Here is a 23094-nt window from a genome sequence, read left to right as displayed (position 1 = left end):
ATGTAGAGATAAGAAGGCAGAACTATTCAAGTTATCACGAAGAGAAAGGACAGACCAATTTAGGACAAGTATTTCAAAGTGGGATCTTTGGTGGTAAATGTGACAGTGGTAAATGTCACAATCCTGTCCAGTGTTTGTGAAATGCTAAAAATAAATGGTTGAGATTCAGCTGATAATACTTATATTAATCTATGAAATATACTGACTGGGTTTACATTACACTGAATCAAAATATTGTTTGTTTCAATAATCATAGCTGAAGGTTAAAATAAGGGGTTGTTGGTGCTCTCAGAGCTTCGTTCTTTTTTTGCATATGTTTTATTATCCAAACTACCATATTTTTTGGAGTATAAGATGCACCCTTTTACCCCCCAAAAAAGAGTGAAAATCTGGGTGCATCTTATACACCATATATAGCCCTGCCCACCCACCAACCCCCACTCTTAGGACATTTTCGACCTCTGCATGTCACACTTTCGGGCAGTTCCAGGTGGCGGGGGTCTAGGTCAGGGCATAGCCTGAGGAATGAGACTCTTCAGGACTGTCTGGGGGTGGGGGAATCTGCCCAGCTGCTTTGGTGAACAAGGAGGGCCCCATGGTTCGCAGCTGGTCCCCCCTCTGGCCGCCCAACGGGCAGCTCAGGGCAGACAATGGCCACAATGACTTCACTTGCCATCAATATTAGGAGCCACCCTCACCGCCTAAGCCCGCTCCGCCCTAGGAGCCCCTAAAGCAAAATGTCCCTCCTTTCCAGCACCGCCGCCCATTGGCCCAATGCAATTCGCAGAGCTGCGTTTCAGTGGTAGCCGGTACCCCTCCAATGTGCTTCGGGGAACCAGGGAGGAAAGGATTTTCAAATGGCAGCACTAGTCGCATGGCATGCTTTTGAATGTGGATTCCTCGGGTCACACCTTGCCTCTCCAGAGGCAGCTCCGAAAACAGTGCTGGGGAAGGTGCAAGAGGGCGGGGAGGTGGGAGGAAGCTGACAAATGTGGCAACACACCAGCGAGGTGAAACACCAACTTTGCAACAGAGAGATCACACCTGCAGAGCTGGAAAGCTCCCTCCCTTCTCTGCAAGTGCATACTGTAAGCAGTTCCATCTGCCTGGTATTCCTTCGCCTTTCCTTCCTTGCTGCCCCCCCCCAAAGCAGAGGGGATCACACCAAGTAGGAGGCCAGGGCGAAAGCCGGCCTTGTCCAGGAAGGCACCCCACCACCTGTCAGCCTGGCTCCTCCCTTGTTTCTCTTGTAGAAGTAGTCAGCCACGTCCTCCGAGACCCGCTTGACAGTGGAGATTTTGTCCAGGTGGATCTTCCCCCTCCCCTTCAAATGACTGATCAACTCCCCACCCTCCCGTCCCTGCTATGCTATGCAAAGCGCTGGTGTGTTGCCACATTTGTCAGTTTCTTACCACCCACCCCCTTGCACCTTCCCCAGCACTGTTTTTGGAGCTGCTTCTGAAGAGGCGAGGTGCGACCCGAAGAAACCACATTGGAAAAGCGGCGCCTGCCCACGAAAGCTCAGGGAGATTGTCTTTCATCTTCCTTCCCAAAGCATCAGCACCCCCAGTTCCTCTGCCTCTCTTCCTCCAATACTGACCACGGTGTGTGCAGTTAAGAGCGTGCATCTTCCCCATCCCCTTCAAACGACCAATCAACCCCCTGTCCCCATTCCCTGCTATGCTATGCAAAGCGCTTTCCTCCCTGAATCCAAAAGCACGTCATGTGGCTGGCACTGCCACCTGAAAATGCTTTCCTCTCTGGTTCCCCAAAGCACATTGGAGGGGAACTGGCTGCCACCTGGAACACGGTTCTGCGAATTGCATTGGGCCAACGGGTGGCGGTGCTGGAAAGGACGACATTTCGTTTTAGAGGCTCCCAGGCAGGGAGACGGAGTGAAATCATTGTGGCCACTGTCTGCCCTGAGCTGCCCGCTGGACAGCCAGAAGGGGAACAAGTTGCGAACCGCGGGGCCCACCTTGTTCGCTGGGCAGATTCCCCCACCCCAGACTATCCCGAAAAGGCTCGTTTCTCAGGCTGTGTCCCAACCCTCCCCACATAGCATGCGAGGTGTCTCTTCGGGGAAAGCAAGTAGCAGCGCCATCTTAAATGTTGGTAGGTAGAGGTAGAATTCTTTTTTTCTTGCTTTCCTCCCCCAAATTAAGATTCATCTTATACCCCGGTGCATCTTATATGCCAAAAAATACAGTAGATAAAATTAGTTTGTTTCTGTCTTACGGAACTTCAGCCAATTATTATTTAATTAATCTTAATTAGCTGAATTATTTTATATAGCATTACATACGAACCCAGCAATTATATGATCCTATTATCAGTGGCCCAGTGGGGGCCTAAAGATTAATCAGATTTTATTTTATATCTGGATTATTCTGAACTACTGTGCTGACATATACCGATCATTCAATTCTGCTTGGTTTCTCCTGCCAGTGAAAAAGATTCCCAAACCATACTTGGAGTGCTTAGTATTAAATCTATGTGAAATTACAGAGTGGTTGTAAAGATCAATCTTTCACACAGCTTCACAATGTGAACCAGAGGTCCATCAACAGAAGACCTGAAAAAATACTACAATGTTACCTGGATCATAAGCATAGGACTCTTACCACTATTTCTGCTTTAAAGAGCTAGAATATTTCTCAAGCTACAGACAAAGTTAATTAAATTTCCGGGTCATACAACTGCTGAGGATATATAAAGTAAATTATATAGCTATTTTAACATATATATTAAATTATATATTTAATATATAATTAAATATAACATTATGTAAACATCCATGTAAAAAGAGCTAGAATGAAAAAAACAATTAACAACTCTATGTTATATAATATTTTTTTAAAAAACTACTTCTGCTGTTTCTACAAACTGTTTCTTCCCACTCAAAGACATGATCCCTCTCCATTTCCAAAATGGAGCGTGGAAAGTTATAAAAAATATTAATGAATAATGCTTACTAAATATTATCAGAGACAGGCAGTCCTTGACTTACAAAAGTTCACTTAATGCCCATTCAAAGTTACTACGGCATTGAAAGAAGTTTAACATATGACCATTTTTCGTATTTATGATTATTGCAGCATCACTATGGGATCAAAATTCAGGTACTTGGCAATTGACTCATATTTATAACATTTGCAAGGATCATGTGATCATCTTTTGTAACCTTCTGAAAACCATCGTCAATAGGGAAGCCAGATCCACTCAACAATCATGCTAGTAACTTAACTTTGGTGATTCACTTAACCATGGCAAGAAAGATCTTAAAACGGAGCAAAACTCATTTAACAATTGTTTTGCTTAATAACAGAAATGTTGGTCTCAATTGTGGTCGTTAAGTCGAGAACTACTTGTACACAAATTTCTAATAGAACTGATCTCTAACATACAAGAAAACCACACTGAATGTATAATCACCTGCTTTTCTGCATGATCTGCAGGCCATCCTTGGACATGCTTTATAAGATTCTCATTGAAATGGCCTGCTAGTGTAGGAGTTAATGAACACGTAGGCCGTCCAGATGCATTCTGTGGTGCTGTTGTGTTTGAAGCACTTGTATTAGAGGTATGATTTGGACCAGGAGATGGACTACTAAGAAAAAGAATGAAGTGTGTCACTGTCACATTAATTCATATAATTTTCAAATCTTATATCCATATTTACTTTTCATACTACTTTGCCAGCCATTAATTAATATGGGTTTATATTAAAATATTACACAAATGTTTTCTTAAATTTATGCAAGTTATACTGAATTATTTCAATAATCATTGACATAATTTTAGTAATAAAATGTTGATTTTAAACATCGACTATCCTTAAAAATCATCAAAGGAATAAAAGAATTATTAGATTACATGTGTATTTTATACCCTGCTTTCCATAAATCTTTAATTTGAATAGTTGAAGAATAGTTTTTTTATTTATTCCATTTAGAACTTTTGAAATGGCATGGCATAGCAATAGCAATCACAATAGTGCTTAGACTTATATACCACTGCATAGTGCTTTACAGCCCTCTCTAAGCAGTTTACAGAGTCAGCATATTGCCCCCAACAATCTGGGTCCTCATTTTACTGACCCCAGAAGGATGGAAGGTTTGAGCTGGTCAGGATCAAACTCTTGGCAGTGAGCACAGTTAGTTTGCAATACTGCATTCTAATCACTGTGCCACCATAACATAGAAATGTTGATAATAAAACAGAAACAGCAGCCAAAAAAAGCAGTTTTAGAAAACTATCTGGACTTACATATAAGAAAAAAATATTACCATCTATCAAATTGCTATTTCTCTGAAGAGTACATATTTACTATAGTTAGCATTCACCTTCTTCCTCTGAGAAAGAGTTGGGAAAAGGTAAAACACGTGGCTTAGTAAGACATGTATAGTTTCTTTGAAATGTATGGAAGTCAAATTGTTTCTTAGGTTGTACAACAAAGTTTGTATTCATGAGTTACTTTAGACACAGTTTACTATAGAATGATGGTGATGCGTGACAATATGACGGGCAATCTTGTAGCTCCAAAATCGCCGTCGATATCTCCCTCACTGGACAGTCCTTTTTGGTGATTGAGAAGGGCACATCCTGACAATCCCAGGGACATCGTAAAGTCCCAGGCTGATCCAGGCGAAGCCCTTTTTTTCGGCGGAGAAGAGGCAGCCATTAAAGCTGCTGAAGTTGGGACAGCTCCGGAGCAAAAGAGAGTGAAAGAAAGCGTGCTGGTGTGGTGAAAGATTTCTTTTTTTTTAAATTACTAGAGAGAACACCCTGAGATGAAAAAAGAAGGTTAAAACTGATGATAGAAGAAATTAAGCAGCGGAATTAAGACTGTTTTAAAGGTAGTTTTTTTTTTCCTTGCCTTTTTTTTTCTTTTTCTTTTTGTGGATGCCTATGGAAGACTTTACATGTTAATCTGGACTGGACCGGATTAAAAACCTCTGTTTTTATTTTTTTAAATTTTCAAACTCTTAGTGCCTTTTTAGAATAATTTCTAAAATTATTCTAAATTATCTAAAATTAAGGTGGTTCTATACTAAGTCTAATCTTTTTTTCTTTTATTTTTTATGTTTGTGTATTGTATACTGGATGTTAAAGGAGGGAAAGTAGAGAAAAATTAATCAACACTGCCATCTAGTGGATTGGAAATATTGTTTCTTTTTTTTCTAGTGCAAGAAAGTTGCAACTGTTTATTTTTCAAGGACTCTGGGCTTATTCCTGATAAGACAGTGGGGAGAGCATCAAAGGCATTTTGTAAGTCTGTTTATTCAGGTGATCTTCTGGCAACTATCAGCAATAGGAGTCTGAAATTGAAAAGGAAAAGATTGCAGTGACTCTGGAAAGAGAGCTGCAAACAATATTGGAGAATTTATAAAAGGAGCTTTCTCCTTTCTCTCCTTAGCTTTTCTTTTTCTCTCTTTTTCGTTTTCCCTTTTGGATGAAGTTTGTGAAAATGGTTAATACTTTTTTGATTAATTGGATTAATACATACAAGAGACTGAAGATTTTTCCCTTTTTCTTTTTCTCTTTTCGTTTTCCCTTTTTCTTTTTGTGGATGCCTATGGAAGACTTTACATGTTAATCTGGACTGGACCGGATTAAAAACCTGTTTTTATTTTTTTAAATTTTCAAACTCTTAGTGCCTTTTTAGAATAATTTCTAAAATTATTCTAAATTATCTAAAATTAAGGTGGTTCTATACTAAGTCTAATCTTTTTTTCTTTTATTTTTTATGTTTGTGTATTGTATACTGGATGTTAAAGGAGGGAAAGTAGAGAAAAATTAATCAACACTGCCATCTAGTGGATTGGAAATATTGTTTCTTTTTTTTTCTAGTGCAAGAAAGTTGCAACTGTGTACTTTTCAAGGACTCTGGGCTTATTCCTGATAAGACAGTGGGGAGAGCATCAAAGGCATTTTGTAAGTCTGTTTATTCAGGTGATCTTCTGGCAACTATCAGCAATAGGAGTCTGAAATTGAAAAGGAAAAGATTGCAGTGACTCTGGAAAGAGAGCTGCAAACAATATTGGAGAATTTATAAAAGGAGCTTTCTCCTTTCTCTCCTTAGCTTTTCTTTTTCTCTCTTTTTCGTTTTCCCTTTTGGATGAAGTTTGTGAAAATGGTTAATACTTTTTTGATTAATTGGATTAATACATACAAGAGACTGAAGATTTTTTCCCCTTTTTTCTTTGTCTTGTTGTTCTCTTTGGGGTTTTTTTTATTATTACTGGGAGAATTTTCATTTTTCATACAAATGGATTAAAGTATAGAAGAACCTGAAGACTACGTTAAAATGAGTAGAAAGGCAACAATATTTGGTTCTGCTACATCAACTCCCGCTTCGTCACCATCTGTGGGACAAAGATCAATACAGACGATGCTACAACAGGAAAAGGACAAGGAACGAGAGAAGGAAATGGAAGTTACACTGCAAATGATTTGACAAGGAATTCAAAAATTACAAACAGAAGCGGAAAACATTGCACAGAGATCAGAAAAAATTGAGCAAAGAACAGAAAAAACAGATGAAAAGGTGGAGAATATACACCAAATGATGAAAAAAATAAGAGGACAGACTCCAAAAAATTGAGGAAAAAGAAGAACAAAGAGATAAAAAAATCAGAGACATCGATTGCAGATTAGATGAGGTTGAACGAGACAAGAGTGGAATACTGGGATGGGAGATGGATACATCAGAATTCTATCTTAGATTCAAAATATAGAAGAAGAGAAGGGAGAAAACGTGGCAGAAAAAAATGGTACAAATCTTAGCAAAAGCCTTAGAAATTAGTAAAGAAAAGATGATGGATGGCATGGGCAAGATATTTCGAGTATACACAAGATATGCATCGAGAAATAAATTACCAAGAGAAGTCCACATAAGATTTACCAAAAAGTTGATCAAAGCGCAAATACTACAGATGGCAAGAGACAAAAGACTGAAATACAAGGATAAGGAAATTGTGGTCCTGAAGCAAATTCCGAGAAGAGTGAGAGAGATGAGAAGAGAATATCACTTTTTGACTAAAATACTACTTCAGAAAGGCGTGAGTTCCAGATGGCTGATACCAGAAGGCTTTGTGTTCACATGGCAACAACAAAAATATAGGATAAATTTAATTGATAAAGCTAGAGCATTTTGTGCAGAATATTTCAAAGAGAAAGAAACACAGATAAGCAGAGAAGTTATACTGATTGAATTACAAGAAGCAAAATTGTTAGCGATGATTGAAAAAGAAGGCACAGTGGGTGGCAACGTGGAAGGTAGAGAACAATGTGAACCAAGATCGACTAGAGCAATAAACCCTTTGTATAAAGTATAAACATGGAAGAGAAAAAACTGATAACAATAAATATAAATGGACTTAATTCAGCTACTAAAAGAAGGAAAATATTTCATAAATTAAAGAAATTAAAATTTGATATAATCTGTTTACAAGAAGTACATATTAAAAAACAACATGAACAATTACTGGTACAGCCAAAGCTGGGGAAAATATTTACTTCATTGCCACAATGAAGTAAAGAGTAGTTTTACATATGAGAGACACAATTTCGGCGAAGCAAATATACACAGATGAAGATGGCAGAATCTTGATGGTGGAAATAATAGATAATAATATGAAGATACTCTTAATCCAAACGACAACCAAGAAGATTTTTATAGAAAATTACACATAAAAACAATTGACGGACTATGACATTATCTGTATGATGGGAGATTTTAATGGTATAGCGGACAAGAAACTAGATTATAGTACACAGAAGGCAACAAAGCAAAGCAGAAAGATCCTTCCGACATCTTTTTTTAAAATGATAAGAGGAAATAAACCTAAAAGATGTATGGAGAGAAAGAAATACAGAAAACAGACAATACAATTTTTACTCAAATAGACATCTATCATGGTCTAGAATAGAGATGATATGGATGACAATGGAATTGACTTCTAATATAGAAGAAATTGATATAGAAATTAGTACCTGGGCAGATCATAACCCTATGATGATGAAATGGAAAGGACAAAGGAGAAGAACTAGATGGACCTTAAATACCACAGTATTAAAAGATAAGGAATTGGCTTTCTTCTTTAAAGAAAATAGAAAAGAGGATACATACATACATACATACAAAACCTCTGGAATACAATGAAGGCCTATGCAAGAGGTTTGATAATAGATTATACAAGAAAAAGAAACATCAAGAAAAGACAAGCCTGTAAAATACTTGAGGTTAATGATAAGAAACTTGAGTAAGAATTACAGAAATCTCCACATAAAAAGGATATTAAAACAAAAATGGAATTAATAATAATAATTAATAATAACATAAAATGGGTTTAATAGAAAAAAAGGACTTAGCACAAAAAATTAGAAGTGTGAAACAGAATTACTTTGAAAATGCCAATAAACCAGGGAGATGGTTAGCATATAAATTGAAAAAAGAGAGAGAATCACAAAAAATAACATGATTAGTAGATGACCAAGGACAAACCAGATATGGGAACGAAGAGAAGAAAAAAATTATACAAGATTACTATAGAAAATTGTATGAGCAAGAGGAAATAGAGGAGGAAAGCATTAAACAGTATTTGCAGAAAGCAAATTTACCTCAGATTCCTAAAGGCACTGAAATGATGTTAGAAGGAAATATAACAATGGTGGAATTAATTGAAGCACTCAAAAACAAAAACAAAAAATGGGAAGGCAACTGGCCTAGATGGATTACCAGCGACATATTATAAGACATTACAGGATTCGTTGAGTCTCCCATTGTTAGAAGTTATGAATGAAGTTATGTCAAATATGAAAATATCTAAATCATGATCAGAAGCCTATATTACACTTATTCCAAAAGAGGACACTGACCCACAGCAAATTAAGAACTATAGGCCCATATTTTTGTTAAACTCAGATTACAAAATATTTCTAAAAAGTTCATTCATGCTATAGAAGCTATATATTACAAACAACAGCAAAAGTAATGATAAATGGAGAATTGACAGAATCAATTGAAATAAAATATTGGCAGAAAGACTCAAAAGATATTTAAATAATTTCATACATTCTGATCAAAATGGGTTTCTTCCAAAAAAAGACAGATTAAAGACAACTTGAGGATAATTCTGGATACCTTGGAATATTATGAGGCACATCCCGAAAAGCAAATGGCTCTGATATTTCTTGATGCACAGAAAGCTTTTGACAATGTGAACTGGCGATTTATGTTACTACAATTGGAACAGATGGGTTTTGGTAGAAAGTTCATTCATGCTATAAAAGCTATATATTACAAACAACAGCAAAAGTAATAAATGGAGAATTGACAGAATCGATTGAAATAAAAAAAGGAACAAGACAAGGCTGCCCACTGTCACCTCTGTTGTTTGTATTAACACTGGAAGTGTTAAACAGAAATACCAGAGAAGAGGAAACTATAAAAGGCATGAAAATCCAAAAGGAAGAATATAAATTGCAAGCATTCGCGGATGACCTGGTTTTTATTCTTGAAGATCCAATAGAATCAATAACTACATTGATAGACAAGATAGGAGAATATGGAAAAGTTGGAGGATTGAAGATAAACAAAGACGAAACGAAGATTTTGACAAAAACATGCTAATAAAACAAAAAGAAGAATTGACGGAATGATCAGAGATGCAGGTCACAAATAAGATTAAATATTTGGGAATATATTTGACAGCAAGATGTAGTACATTTAAAGAGAATAATTATAGTAAACTTAAACAACAGATAGTAACAGACTTGGCAAAATGGGAGAATTTACAACTATCGTTGATAGGGAGAATATAAACGATTAAGATGAGTACACTACCTAGAATTTTATCTTTGTTCCAGACAGGGCTGTAATAGCTCAGTCTGTTAGAAGCCTGTTATTAGAACACAGCAGCCTGCAATTACTGCGGGTTCAAGCCCGGCCCGAGGTTGACTCAGCCTTCCATCCTTTATAAGGTAGGTAAAATGAGGACCCAGATTGTTGGGGGGGGCAATAAGTTGACTTTGTAAATATACAAATAGAATGAGACTATTGCCTTACACACTGTAAGCCGCCCTGAGTCTTCGGAGAAGGGCGGGATATAAATGTAAATTAAAAAAAAAAATTCCAATTAGATTGGGGAAAGGATACTTTGAAGAATTGAATAAAATAGTGTGGAAATAAATCTGGCAGGGTAAAAAAGCAAGGATAAAATTAAAATTGTTGCAAGATGCCAGAATACGAGGAGAGTTTGGATTGCCTAATTGGGAATTATACTATCAAGCAACAAACTTGATGTGGATCAAAGAATGGATAACATTAAGAAACACTAGAATATTGATTTTAGAAGGACATGATTTCTTACTGGGATGGCATGCCTTTTTATGGTATAAGGAAGCAAAAATGCAAATTTCAGAAGACATTTTGTAAGAGAAGCCTTGTTAATAAATTGGGAGAAGATTAAGAGATGACATTATTTAAAAATTCCAGTCTGGTTATCAATTATTGAAGCATTCTCATATTCACTAACACTTAGAAAGAAACAAATTGTTAGATATAGTGAACTGTTGAATGAAAAGGGTGTACTTAAAATTATGCAAGAATTAGAAATACAAGGTAAAAAAATGAATTGGTTTTCTTATTTGCAAATACACTCTAGCTATGATAAAGATTCCAAGAAGGAAGGCTGTCATAATAGTTTGACTAATTTAGATAGAATTTTAACAGGTACTGGTGAAAATTTAGTTAAAAAATTATATGGATATTTATTAGATGTTAAATTGGAAGAAGAACAAGTTAAAGAAACAATGATTGCTTGGGAGAAAAACTTAGATCATGGAATTGATTTAGAGACATGGCAAAAATTGTGGTCGCAAAATTATAAAATGACAATGTCAACTGCATATAAAGAGAATTTGGGTAAGATGTTTTACAGATGGCATTTACCCCCGACGAGAACAGCCAGAATGTTCAAGAATAAATCCAAAAAATGTTAGAAATGTCATCAGACACCTGACTCATATTACCATATGTGGTGGACATGCGTAGAAGCTAGAAGATACTGGACTAATTTTTTTTTTTTGCATTTATATCCCACCCTTCTCCGAAGACTCAGGGCGGCTTACACTATGTTAGCAATAGTCTTCATCCATTTGTATATTATATACAAAGTCAACTTATTGCCCCCAACAATCTGGGTCCTCATTTTACCCATCTTATAAAGGATGGAAGGCTGAGTCAACCCTGGGCCTGGTGGGACTTGAACCTGCAGTAATTGCACGCAGCTGTGTTAATAACAGACTGTCTTAGCAGTCTGAGCCACCAGAGGCCACACGTGGTTGGAAAAAATGATAAAAAAAACACATAGACTTTAAACCAGAGGTTTTTCTACTGGGGATCATACCCAAAACTTATAATAGAGAATTGAGATATTTGATTGTGAATGTAGTAACAGCGACTAGAATTGTGTTTGCCAAAAATTGGAAAAATGAGAAAATACCAACACAAGATGAAGTTATTAAGAAAATAATGGAATGGGCTGAAATGAGTAAACTGACATTTGAAATTAGAGAACAGGAAGATAAACAATATTATAAGATATGGGATTTATTTTATCAATGGTAAGATAAAATATGAATGAAGTTTGATAAAGGTTTTTATAAAGTAAGAACTGTTGAAATATATACTGATTTAAGATGATGAAATGAACGATGCAATACAATTGACACAAATTTAGAACATTTTATATGAAATGAGGGAAGAAACACTTATAGTTAAATAAATGATTAATTGACTAAAACACTGGGATATATATTAGATTGGTAAAATGTAAAATTTGATAAATTATGTTATGAAGATGGTGAAATTGCACAAAAGATTTGTAACCAACCTACCGACACACTGTTTGCATTTGTATTGAAGATGCTTTTTATGTTTGTTTGTCAAAAAAATAAAAAACAAATTTTAAAAAAAGAATGATGTTGATGGGAATTATTTTCATAAAAATCAAGGGAAATTGGGGGGGCGGGGGCGGGAAATCTTTTAAAAACCTTACATAGCTCTCTGATATTTCCAACTATATAGCTGTTCAAATAAAAATGGAATCTGAATCTGAATATTTTCTATTGTTTGGAAATAAATGAAACGGTTCTTATAAATTTGATAATTCAGTGTATTTTCATTCTGTATTTTACAATTAGCAATATTTGGGCTCAAAGCTGAAAAAGTTTCTGATTCAAAAGAATCCAAATGTTTAATATAAGATGCGCAAAGCACTTAGACAAATTCCATTTTTTAGATCCAGCTGAATGGATCTCCTAGTGTTCTTCAAGCCAAATTGTGCGATGTAAGAAAAACATTAACGTATATTGGTGGTTAAATTGCAAATTTAGCAATATGATTAGTAGTTTGCAGGAGATATATTTCTTCTAAGAAACAGAATGTTCCAATAAGAAAAAATAACATCTACAATTATTATTTTTGCAGTGCATAATCCAAATTTTAAAAACCCTGAGTAAGATGTGTAGATGAGAAAGCATGCCATCAAAATGAGTACACAATATAATCAACATTTCTGTTACAATGCATGATGAAATCAATTATTTCACTAATGTAAATTTACCTTGAACGCTGAAGACTTCGAGGAGAAGCAGGTTCATGACCTTGTGGTTTGTCAGCAATCACAGGCTGCTGAGACGTTGACTGTAAAACTGGTCCTTGCTTAATACCTGAAGTAGTAACCTGAATTTTCAAAACTTGATTAGATATCCACTTTTGTTCAACAGAATGTTCTTCATCAATACTTATACCAGAATAAAATAAACCCTACTGTTAAATGATACTGGGACTATTACCTAAATCAGTAACAAAATAATACTTGTCCTGAGATGTTGTGGCTCATTCTGATAAAAGCAACCTAAATGCAGCAAGAGTTGTTTAACACTATGATTCTTGGTTTGCTGTAGCAAGGCATCTACCGTATTTTTCGGCATATAAGACGTACCTTTTTACCCCCAAAAAGGGTGAAAATCTGGGTGCGTCTTATATGCCGAATGTAGCCCTGCCCACCTGCCGCCCCCCACTCTTTGGAGGTTGTTGGCCAAAAATCCTATGTCTGGAAAGCGGCTGCTGTTTCGGCATCAACATAGCCGCGGTAAGAGCGCTCTTTGCGAGCCAGGCTGCCCAAATTCTTTTGAAGAAGCGGAGACAACGCTCAGCTCTAGGACAGCCAACAGGCCTCCCCTCCAGCTCGTTGAACATGGGAATGCCTAGCGCAGTTACAGCCGCAGCAGGAGTCCTCGCTTCAAGCCAGTCTGTCTCAGCTGCCATCGACAGCCTACGACGCTACTCAAAGGCAACGTTTCGGGCAATCGGAGAGGAAAAAGAGCGTTGCCTCCCTGCATGGCGTTTTTTTCCTCAATTCTCTGAAGCAATTTGCAAAGCCGTGGCCCTTCTCCTCCTTTGCTGAAAATTGCTTCGGATAATTAAGGAAAAAAACGTCGGAAAACGCCATGCAGGAAGGCAATGCTCTTTTTCCTCCCCCATTGCCCAAAGCAATTCCCACAGTAACGCGACAGCCAAGCCGGCTCCTAAAGTCCGCCACCCCTTCGCGCCCTTTACCTCGATTCCCGACCCATGGCAGCGACTCCCCAAGCAGTGAAGGACGGCTTTCTCTTCCGCCTCAGCTCCTCAAAGCCAAGCGGCACCTGCAACCATTTTCCGAGAAGCAAGCGAAGCGGAAATGCATCAACGATGCCAAAAGGGGAAGAAGAGGGCCCAGATCATGTCCTAGAGCCGACCCACAGCAGCCTCTTTGCCCAGCGGAGCGACCAGCAGGCGCTTTCCGGAGCAACTGTGTATCCCGCCGGAATTTTAAATGGGTGGTAATTCTGTTCTAAGAGCGCTTGGTATAGTGACTAACTTGCAGACAAAAGATGGTATACCCCACATTGTAGCCCATGATTTTTTTTCAGGAGAGAACTAAGCAGACTTGTGTTTTAATATTTATTCATAGTCTGCTGCCTTCTTTTCCCCATAGGACCACGTTCTTTTAAACGCTGAAGCCCAATGAGGTCGTCGGTCTAAATGCAACTTTTATTCAGACGAGTCTACTATGGTCACGTTTCCCCCTGCGCGCCTCCTATTGATGCCCCCTTAAAAGACTACAACTTGTGTACAGCTGTGATTTGGGCTTTCAAACATTCTCCATTGCAGATTTTATTTCATTTGGTTGATTCCTTACTCGCGGTGGCTTTCCACTCTAATCCTTGTCAGCTATGCACATTTATCAATGTATTCATTTGCTAGGCGAGTTAGGACGGCATGTAAAACAAATTATGAGTGATAATATTAAGACTTATATTAATATTATTAATATAATAATATTAATAATAATAATTATATAATTATTATATAATTATTACATAATTGTATTAATTATTAATAATAATATTAAGGCATTGGAAGTGAGGACGCCGCTGATCCTGATGCTGGTAGGCAGATGCAGAATTCTTTTTTTCGTTCCCCCCTACTCCCCCAAAATTAAGGTGCGTCTTATACTCCGGTGTGTCTTATATGCCGAAAAATACGGTATTTAGCTCCCTTTGGCAGTATATTGGGAATACAAGAGCCTAAGGAACTTGTGAACATTTAATTGCCAATTAAGACCTATTTTGTCTGAATAATTACTGATTCAGTATCAGCTAGAGAAACTACATGAACACAAAAAGCAATCAGCTGGAATATTTGTTTTAATGGTTTACAGCCTTGCTTTAGCCATTGTTAAAGATTATCAACTGAATGTTGTGGAGAATGTTTAAAATCTGCAGATGACATTGTGGTTAAACTTTTAAGAGAGACAGATTTCAAAATCTAGACATAACGTGCTGAAATTAATAGGATGAAATTGAATAGAGGGAAATGTAAAGTCTTGCACTGAGGTAAGAAAAATTAAAGGATATGCATACTAAGTGGAAGACCAAGTTGGCAACTTTTTTGAAAAAGTTTAGGATGTCCTTATCAACTACAAGTATAAAGCAGCATATGATGGTTTATGATTGTATGAATCTACTGCAGGCTAACAATAATAGTTATATTCTTACAACAAACTTACCTTTGGCTGTGATGATACAGGAGGTGTACTAATCAAAGGTTTCAAAGGAACTGTGTTAGTCTGAGGCGTGCTTATTCTTGGCGATACATATGATCTTGGTGATGAAGCATCAGATGTTAAAGACATTGGGGACTGATTAGATGGCTGAGCTGTGAATAAAATCGTAACATTGATTTATTGTTATTGAATGAATATTTGTAAAGAAATAGTATTTTACGACAGTTAAGTCAGACAACTCTATAAATAAATTTGCTGCTGTCATTAATATAAATAAAGTCAATGCAGGTACTACTGCATCAATCATTAAATCTTTATTATGGTCACGGACCAGCAAATTTACTGCATCAAAGAATGAAAATCTTACATTGACAAGGTACATACAGTTATTTGTGCCAAAACCATCAGTGGGATTTAGGAAAAATTAGACAACTCATGCCCTGTTTAGTCACTGTTTCAAATGATATTCTATCATTTGATTTTCAAATGATTTTCTATCAACTTCCTTTGTGTGGAAGTTGGCATAGAACATCAGAAACCTTCTTTTTTCCCCTTCCTAATCTCCTCTCTCTTGAATCCTGCTGGTTTTTCCTTTTACTTTGCTTGTGGAAAGCTTGCAGGGAGAAAGTCTGTGGGGAAGCCAGCATGAAGTTGCAAGTTCAAGGCTCCTACTGGGTGGGAAGAAATGACTATGAGACTAGGAAACTGTCTCAGAACATTGAAAATGAAGATCACATGATCTGCAGCCAATAGCACTGAAGCAGCCACAACTTCCCCAAATTTCATTCCCTCAGAAGCCATGTATCCCAGATTTTATAAATTAGTCCATTTGGGATATCTCAGCTGAAAAAATTATTATCCTATGATGCATTGTTTCAACCAATTTAAAAGTCATGACAACAAATGCTTTAGTAGTATGTAAGTAATTTGTTTTCAACAGACTTTTTGGAATCAAGAAGTACATAAATTGCAGCATATAAGTAAATCTATGGCTAGCTTTTTATGAGAGCAGTCTCTATAACTTTAACCTAAAAAACTAAGGACACAATATATAAATATAAAATTTATTCTTGCATACATAAGTGTACTAATTTATTTAGAAAATAAATTAGTACACTTATGTATGCAAGAATAAATTTTATATTTATATATTGTGTCCTTAGTTTTTTAGGTTAAAGTTATAGAGACTGCTCTCATAAAAAGCTAGCCATAGATTAGTGCATGCCTATGTCTGTTTATTTACTTATATGCTGCAATTTATGTACTTCTTGATTCCAAAAAGTCTGTTGAAAACAAATTACTTACATACTACTAAAGCATTTGTTGTCATGACTTTTAAATTGGTTGAAACAATGCATCATAGGATAATAATAAATACTGATACATAAAACATTCTGTACCCAAAACACTGAGCCACAGGCAGTCTGTACCAAAATCTGAGCACAAACCTGAAGTACAGGTAGTCCTTGATTTATGATGACAATTGAGCCCAAAATTTCTATTGTTAAACAAGGCAGTTGTTAGATGAGTTTTGCCCCATTTTACAATTTTTCTTGCCACAGTTGCTAAGTAAATTACTACAGTTGATAAGTTGCTAACCCAGTTGTTAAGTGAATCTGGCTTTTTCATTGACTTTGCTTGTCAGAAAGTCACAAAAGGTGATCAATCACTTGAACAAGGGACACCACAACCATCATAAATATCAGCCAATTACCTAGAGCCCAAATTTTGATCATGTGGCCTGCTTATCTTGACCTAAGACCTTTTTCAACTGATAAATTTGAATTTCTCTCTAGTTTTGATGCAAATCAAGCATTACAATTGAATATTTGGGATAAGATAAACATGACTTGGCTTGACTTCAGTTATTATTTGGCCTACAGAAATCCTGGCAAATACTGAGATTCCTCTACTTAATGATACAAGATATGTATGTTTATAGGTATGTATTTATGTACGTATGTATGTACTTAAAATAATGACTCATTTATTTATGAAAATCTTAACAATATTGTATAATCCTGGTTTAATTATAGTGGATATTTTTAATGGTGACATTAAGATGGATTTCCTATATTATTATTGCTAGGCATCAGCTCAGATCCATGGAAGTTATTTTAACACTCTTTTCAAACTGAACAACAAAACAAATTCGACATATTTCTCAAATGCTTCCTGCAATTTTGTTGAGCTAAAGTATTATTTAGTTGAGTTGCTACATACGTTATTATTGCTACTTCTGTTTCACAATAGCTTTAATTTTGAAGAATTTTTAAAGTGAAATCTTTTAAAGAAAATAGATGAATCTGATAGTAATTATAAGATCTGTGGAATAATGAGCTTACATTTTCTGATAAACCTGTGGAAAAATCACTTTAATAATTACTTCTCTATTATTTTAAAATGAGATTGATACAAAGAAAATTTCTTAATATAACACAAACCAGATATAACCTTATTTATAAACTGGTGTAATTGACTAAAAAAAAATGAACATCTACATAGAAACAGTAATTCACATGGATGAACCAGCTCTAACTGCTATTTTAGGATTGAAATAAATAGGGTAGACAAGGCTTTTAATCAATTTTTCCTGTGTTAAAGATAGCTACATTACTAGTATTTGATATCTATGAAAATACACAGAAATGTGGGTTTTTAGGGCATAAAGATTGACTAGTATAATGATCATACAAACTTGGAAGGATAAATCTACAACTGATTTGCAGCAATAGATCACTTTTATGTCCACATTTAAATTAGATTTTGGGGCGGGATGGTGTGCAATGTGCATGTGGTTGTTGTTGTTTTTGCCAAAATGGCAAGAAGAAAATCTTTCAATGGTAAAGTCAAAATATGTTCAAATTATGTTTACAATGTGACTTTCTAAGATTCTTTATTTTTTAATATTGTGATTATTAATCTTGAAGCTATAGTTAATACTATTGTGTATACTTTATATATACAAGTAGTCCTCAGTTAATAACTTCTCATTCATGACCATTCAAAGTTGTTATTTGCTGAATAAGTGGTATCTACTATTGGTCCTCCATGTTCTAACTGTTGCTGTGCCCTCAAAGTTACTTGATCATGATCCAGGCACTTGGCAACCAGCTTATACTTAGAGTGGTCACAATATCCCACGGTCATGTCACCATTTGTGACATTCCTTGCCAACTTCCCACAAGCAAAGTCAGACAGAAAATTGGCAACGAAGGTTGTATGTCATTCCTGATTTTTCTCCCGAGGAGCACCACTATAGAGTATGACATCCCAGATATCTCTTTCTTCATAGCACATACTCATTCTGCAGCACCCCTGCGCTTACTCAGCTCAGCAGCAACCCCTCCTCAAATACACTCGCCAATCCCACGCCTCACTTTATAGTACTAACCTACCAATGAGCCCGCTTGCCACTCCCTAGGACTTGCAACTTTGTGTCAACTTTTCCACTAACTTTGTTTTTGGGAAGACAGCAGGAGTCACAAATTATAATCACATAAGGTTCCCACTTAGGGACTCACAACCCTCACTTAAGTGTTGACAACACAAATAGCTATGATTTCCTTTGCTAGGCATGATATAGCACTTTACAACTGAATCAGTTAAAACAAAATTCGAGTCCCAATTACTGCTATTAAGCAAATACTACCTTCATGTTTTCTATTAATTAGATTAATATAATAAAAACTACCCAATCCTAGGTACTAGAAGCATCTGAAAATATATATGTATTTGCTCTATTGCATAAACAGCAACTTTATTTTAAACTGAATCATCAGGATGCATATACCTCTGAACCAATATACAATATTTTTTGCTCCGTAAGACGCAATTCCCCCCACCCACCCAAAAAAAGTGGGTGGAAATGTGTGTGTGAATGGAACGAATATTGCGTCACAGACTGGGCCACAGTGGCAGGGGGAGGCGGTTGGTACAGTGGCAGCTACAGACAGTAGCGGTGAACGGCCTGTCGTTGCAGATGCTGGCACCTATTGGCAGTTGGATCAGCCCCCCAGAATACCTCCAATCAGCTGTTCCAGCATCGGGGATCGCTGCCACTGTTCGCCACCAGTGGTGAGCGGCACCAGGCAGCGGCAATAGCTGGGAAACACTGGCGAAGGCTCCAGCATTCCCCGGCAGAGGCAGCAGACACAGAGGAGGCAACAATGGCGCCGCTTCTGGTCGGCCAGCCTGCTGATCAGCGGGGCTACGGATGGCTGAAATCCAGCTGTCGCTCAGCTGACTGGTGGTGGGGGCAATGGAGTGGAGTCCTGACGAGCCACATGCTGGGGCTGGAATGCAGAAGCAGATTTTTTATTTTCTTGTTTTCCTCCTCTAAAGCTTATGGTCCAGGGCGTCTTATGGAGCAAAAAATATGGTACTTTTCACATATCATCAGCCATTTGAGGTAGACTAGCCCAAAACTCAAAAATTATGAATGTTAGTATAATTCGTATTGCAATTTTAGAATAATAGAATCTTGCAAAAGCCTTTCTCCTTTTACATTCCAGAGAACTTGTGAAGACCAACTCTGAGATGTTTACTCAAATTACATTTCCACTTTGGACTCAGATTTTTCTTATCTGACCGTAGTCTAGGCTGCACTCTTCTTCTTATCTCTCAAGGTTACTCACAGAGCCCATTATACATACAGAGCAAGTCTTGATTTCAATATTAAAGAGGATTTCTAATGATAACCAAGAATTCACCTGACACAGACCTAAAATGGGATATGCATCTTCACAAGAAGGGTGTGGCTGTTGGATACACAGTGATTATCCAACTGCTCCTTCTTAGAAAAAACCTGGTACTTTTAAAACAAAGACAGGACTTCAGAAGTTATGAACTGAGGCTGAGAAAAGCAGATCCCAGTAATCCACAGACTCCAATTAACATTTGGAAATTTTTAAGAAGTTGGAATAGTCCAGTTAACTGAAGCAAAGGAAACCTGTTTCCAGAGTATTTTCTATTTCTGGTAGAAATGGGTATAACGAATAACTGGAAAATTGCATCAAGATTAATTTTGTTTCCATGTTGTATTAAGCCAAACTTCTAAGTATAATATTCTTATTTCTATCTTAAATTATAAAAGTTTTGCTTATTTGTGAATAAAGTACACAGAACACATCTTCTCTAGAAATTATCTTGCACTTGGTAACATTAATTTGAAATACCTAGTAACTCTAAGCTTGCATGGGGCACAAAGTATTTATAACAAACTAGGTCCCTCTGGTGGCCTGCTCTGCTCTTTGAATTTATTTTACCCCTAATTGTTAATCATTCAATCATTCAATTGCTAATCAGTTAATCATTAATAGGACGTTACATGAAATTCAATGTACTTTAGTAAAAAGCAGAAATCTAATATTTAAAAAAAACTTTATGTGCGCCTTTGAGTCAGTCTTGATTTTTGATAATTGCTTGCAAAGTCCATTAATTTTCTTGACATTTTCGGAAGTGATTTGCCACTACTTTCTTCCAAGGCTGAGAACATTTGACTAATTCAAAATCATCGACTTGGCTTTGTATATAAGACAGAATCAGAATTCACAATCTCCTGGTTTGCAAAATTATTGCAAATAAAATTTACACTGTGATCCTTTCCATTACTGAATATATTTATTCTGGATGCTATAAGAGCATTGATTACTTCCCACAATTTACCTCAGATAAACTTAAGATACAAACAGTGCATCTCTAGAAAGTAACTTTTCATTATTTTGATAACTATAGTTCATCTGTCAAACTCACATGAAATACAAAACAACCTCACAAAGATAGCAACAAGAAGCGTCCAAATTACCTTGTGTAGAAAGCTGTGTTGCTTGAGTAATCAGGGAACTTATGTTAAAAGATGGTCCGGCAGTGAGAATTTTATGCAGAATTGACTGCAGAGAAGCTTGTGTCACAGCAGCTGTAAGAACTAATACAAATAAAGATTATGAAAGTGTTGTTCCCTAAACCAAAGTAAGTTAAAGCTATGTTATACATTTATAATAAACTTAAGAATTGTATATATAGACACAATAGATTTCCCTCTCTTTCTGAAAGCTTCAGTATAGATGACACTAGTAGTTTCTTCTTGAAAATATCCAATTGGTCTCTCAAGTCAACAAGTTGTTCTTGAGAGAGATCAATATCATTCAATTGTTATTAGGATTCATTAATTTCCAGAAGGATGCAAATACAGGTAGTCTTTGGTTAATGATTGCTTGTTCAGCAACTGTTCAGAGATACCAAGTGGCACTGAACAAGTGGTAATTATTACTAGTTCTCAAAGTTAGGGCCATTGCAGCACCCCTGTAGTTATGTGATTGTGATTCAGCTATTTGGCAACTGGTGTACAATTTTGATGATTGCAGCATCCCAGTCACATAATACATGAATGCCTATAACAGTCATATGATTGCGAATTGTGACCTTCATTGATAGTTTCCAACAAGCAAAATAAATGGTGAAGTTGCAATTTGCTACCATATAACATCATGCGTAACAATGCACGATTCACAACTACTGCAACTGGAACCACCATTGTTAATTTAGAGCAATCATATGACTGATTGATTGATTCGATTTACTTTTTGATCACATTACTTAGCAACACAATTTCCAGTTCAAATGAGGACTATCTATTACTATATTTAAGAAATAAGCCCTACTGAATTCAATGGTAATTACTTCCAGGTAAATAACTCCAATCTCTTAATTTATGAAATGAAAATATTAGAATAAAATATTCCTTATTTAAAATGCTATTTTATGACCATATTTTCTATTAAAATGATGTTAAAGAATTTACTATGCAAAGAAAATGTATAGAGCAGGGGTAGTCAACCTTTTTATACCTACCGCCCACTTTTGTATCTCTGTTAGTAGTAAAATTTTCTAACCACCCACCGGTTCCATAGTAATGGTGATTTATAAAGTGTATCATCGTCTGTGCATGCCTCTCGCGCTTCGTGTTTTTTTTGGGGGGGGCTGGCGCCGGCTACCAGCTCTGCTTGTCTGTTAGAGCTGGGTGGTATGGGGGGAAGATGCGCGAGCTATTCTGGGACAAGGCTCTTTTGTTTGCAGTCGCACTGTAATGATTTAATTTAATTTCACTTATGTAACATGAATTAAACTTATGCATGGGCGATACAAATAGTATATTTTCAGAAATTTAAATTGTCACGGGGAATTTTATGAAAACCTAATGAAAATGATTTTAAATAATGCTATGAAAATTTTTTTTAAAAGTCAATTAAATTAAAAAAAAGGAAAGTGCTTCAGTATTGGACAAAACCCCTACCACTCACCATGAAAGCTGGAATGCCCACTAGTGGGCAGTAGGGACCAGGTTGACTACCACTGGTATAGAGCATTCTACAACACAAGTTTAAAAAAAACCTGAAACCTGAAAAAGTTTTTACAAAAAAAAGCTTCCCCCCCTCCCCGACTTCCCGGAACAAACACAAGGTATAGTTAAAAATAAAACAAACATATAATAAAAATCTTCCCTCCTAACTCAGTTATACTCCTGCATTTCTCGTCAAATCCTAATCTCCCCCAATGCAATCAGAAATAATACATCCTAATCATTCAAAGTCAGATATCTCTTCATCTGATATCTGTTTTGAATATAGTCAATCCATTTTTTCCATTCATTTAAGTATCTTTCTTGCATATTGTCTTTCAAAAAGGCTGAGGTTTTTGCCATCTCAGCCAAATTGGCTACTTTCAATATCCATTCTTCTATTGTAGGTAATTCTGTTTTCTTCCAATACTGTCCTATCAGTAATCTTGCCGCTGTTATTAGATTTAAAATCAATTTAATCTCAATTACTGTACAATCCGTGATAATTCCCAGTAAAAAAAATTGCGGTAGGAACTTTATCTTCTTTTTCAAAACATTTTGTATAATCCACCAAATTCTTATCCAAAAAGTCTTAATATTCTTGCAAGTCCACCAAATATGAAAATATGTAGCATC

General features: G+C 36.4%; 1 protein-coding gene across 3 annotated transcripts in view; it reads right to left on the bottom strand.

The window, feature by feature from the left end:
* The window catches only part of WAC (WW domain containing adaptor with coiled-coil), a 77913-nt gene that overhangs the window by 4071 nt on the left and 50748 nt on the right, over positions 1–23094 (bottom strand). For all 3 annotated transcript variants that reach the window (XM_058180255.1, XM_058180252.1, XM_058180254.1), the window contains exons 9-12: positions 20926–21045; positions 15123–15271; positions 12633–12751; positions 3436–3610 (exon numbers count right to left, since the gene is read on the bottom strand). In XM_058180255.1, coding sequence (XP_058036238.1) covers positions 3436–3610; positions 12633–12751; positions 15123–15271; positions 20926–21045 — 563 coding nt within the window. The remainder of the gene's footprint in view (positions 1–3435; positions 3611–12632; positions 12752–15122; positions 15272–20925; positions 21046–23094) is intronic.

Source organism: Ahaetulla prasina, chromosome 4 (assembly GCF_028640845.1).
Source record: "Ahaetulla prasina isolate Xishuangbanna chromosome 4, ASM2864084v1, whole genome shotgun sequence".
In the NCBI taxonomy this organism is placed as follows: Eukaryota; Metazoa; Chordata; class Lepidosauria; order Squamata; family Colubridae; genus Ahaetulla; species Ahaetulla prasina.
This window is presented reverse-complemented; position numbering and strand designations above follow the sequence as displayed.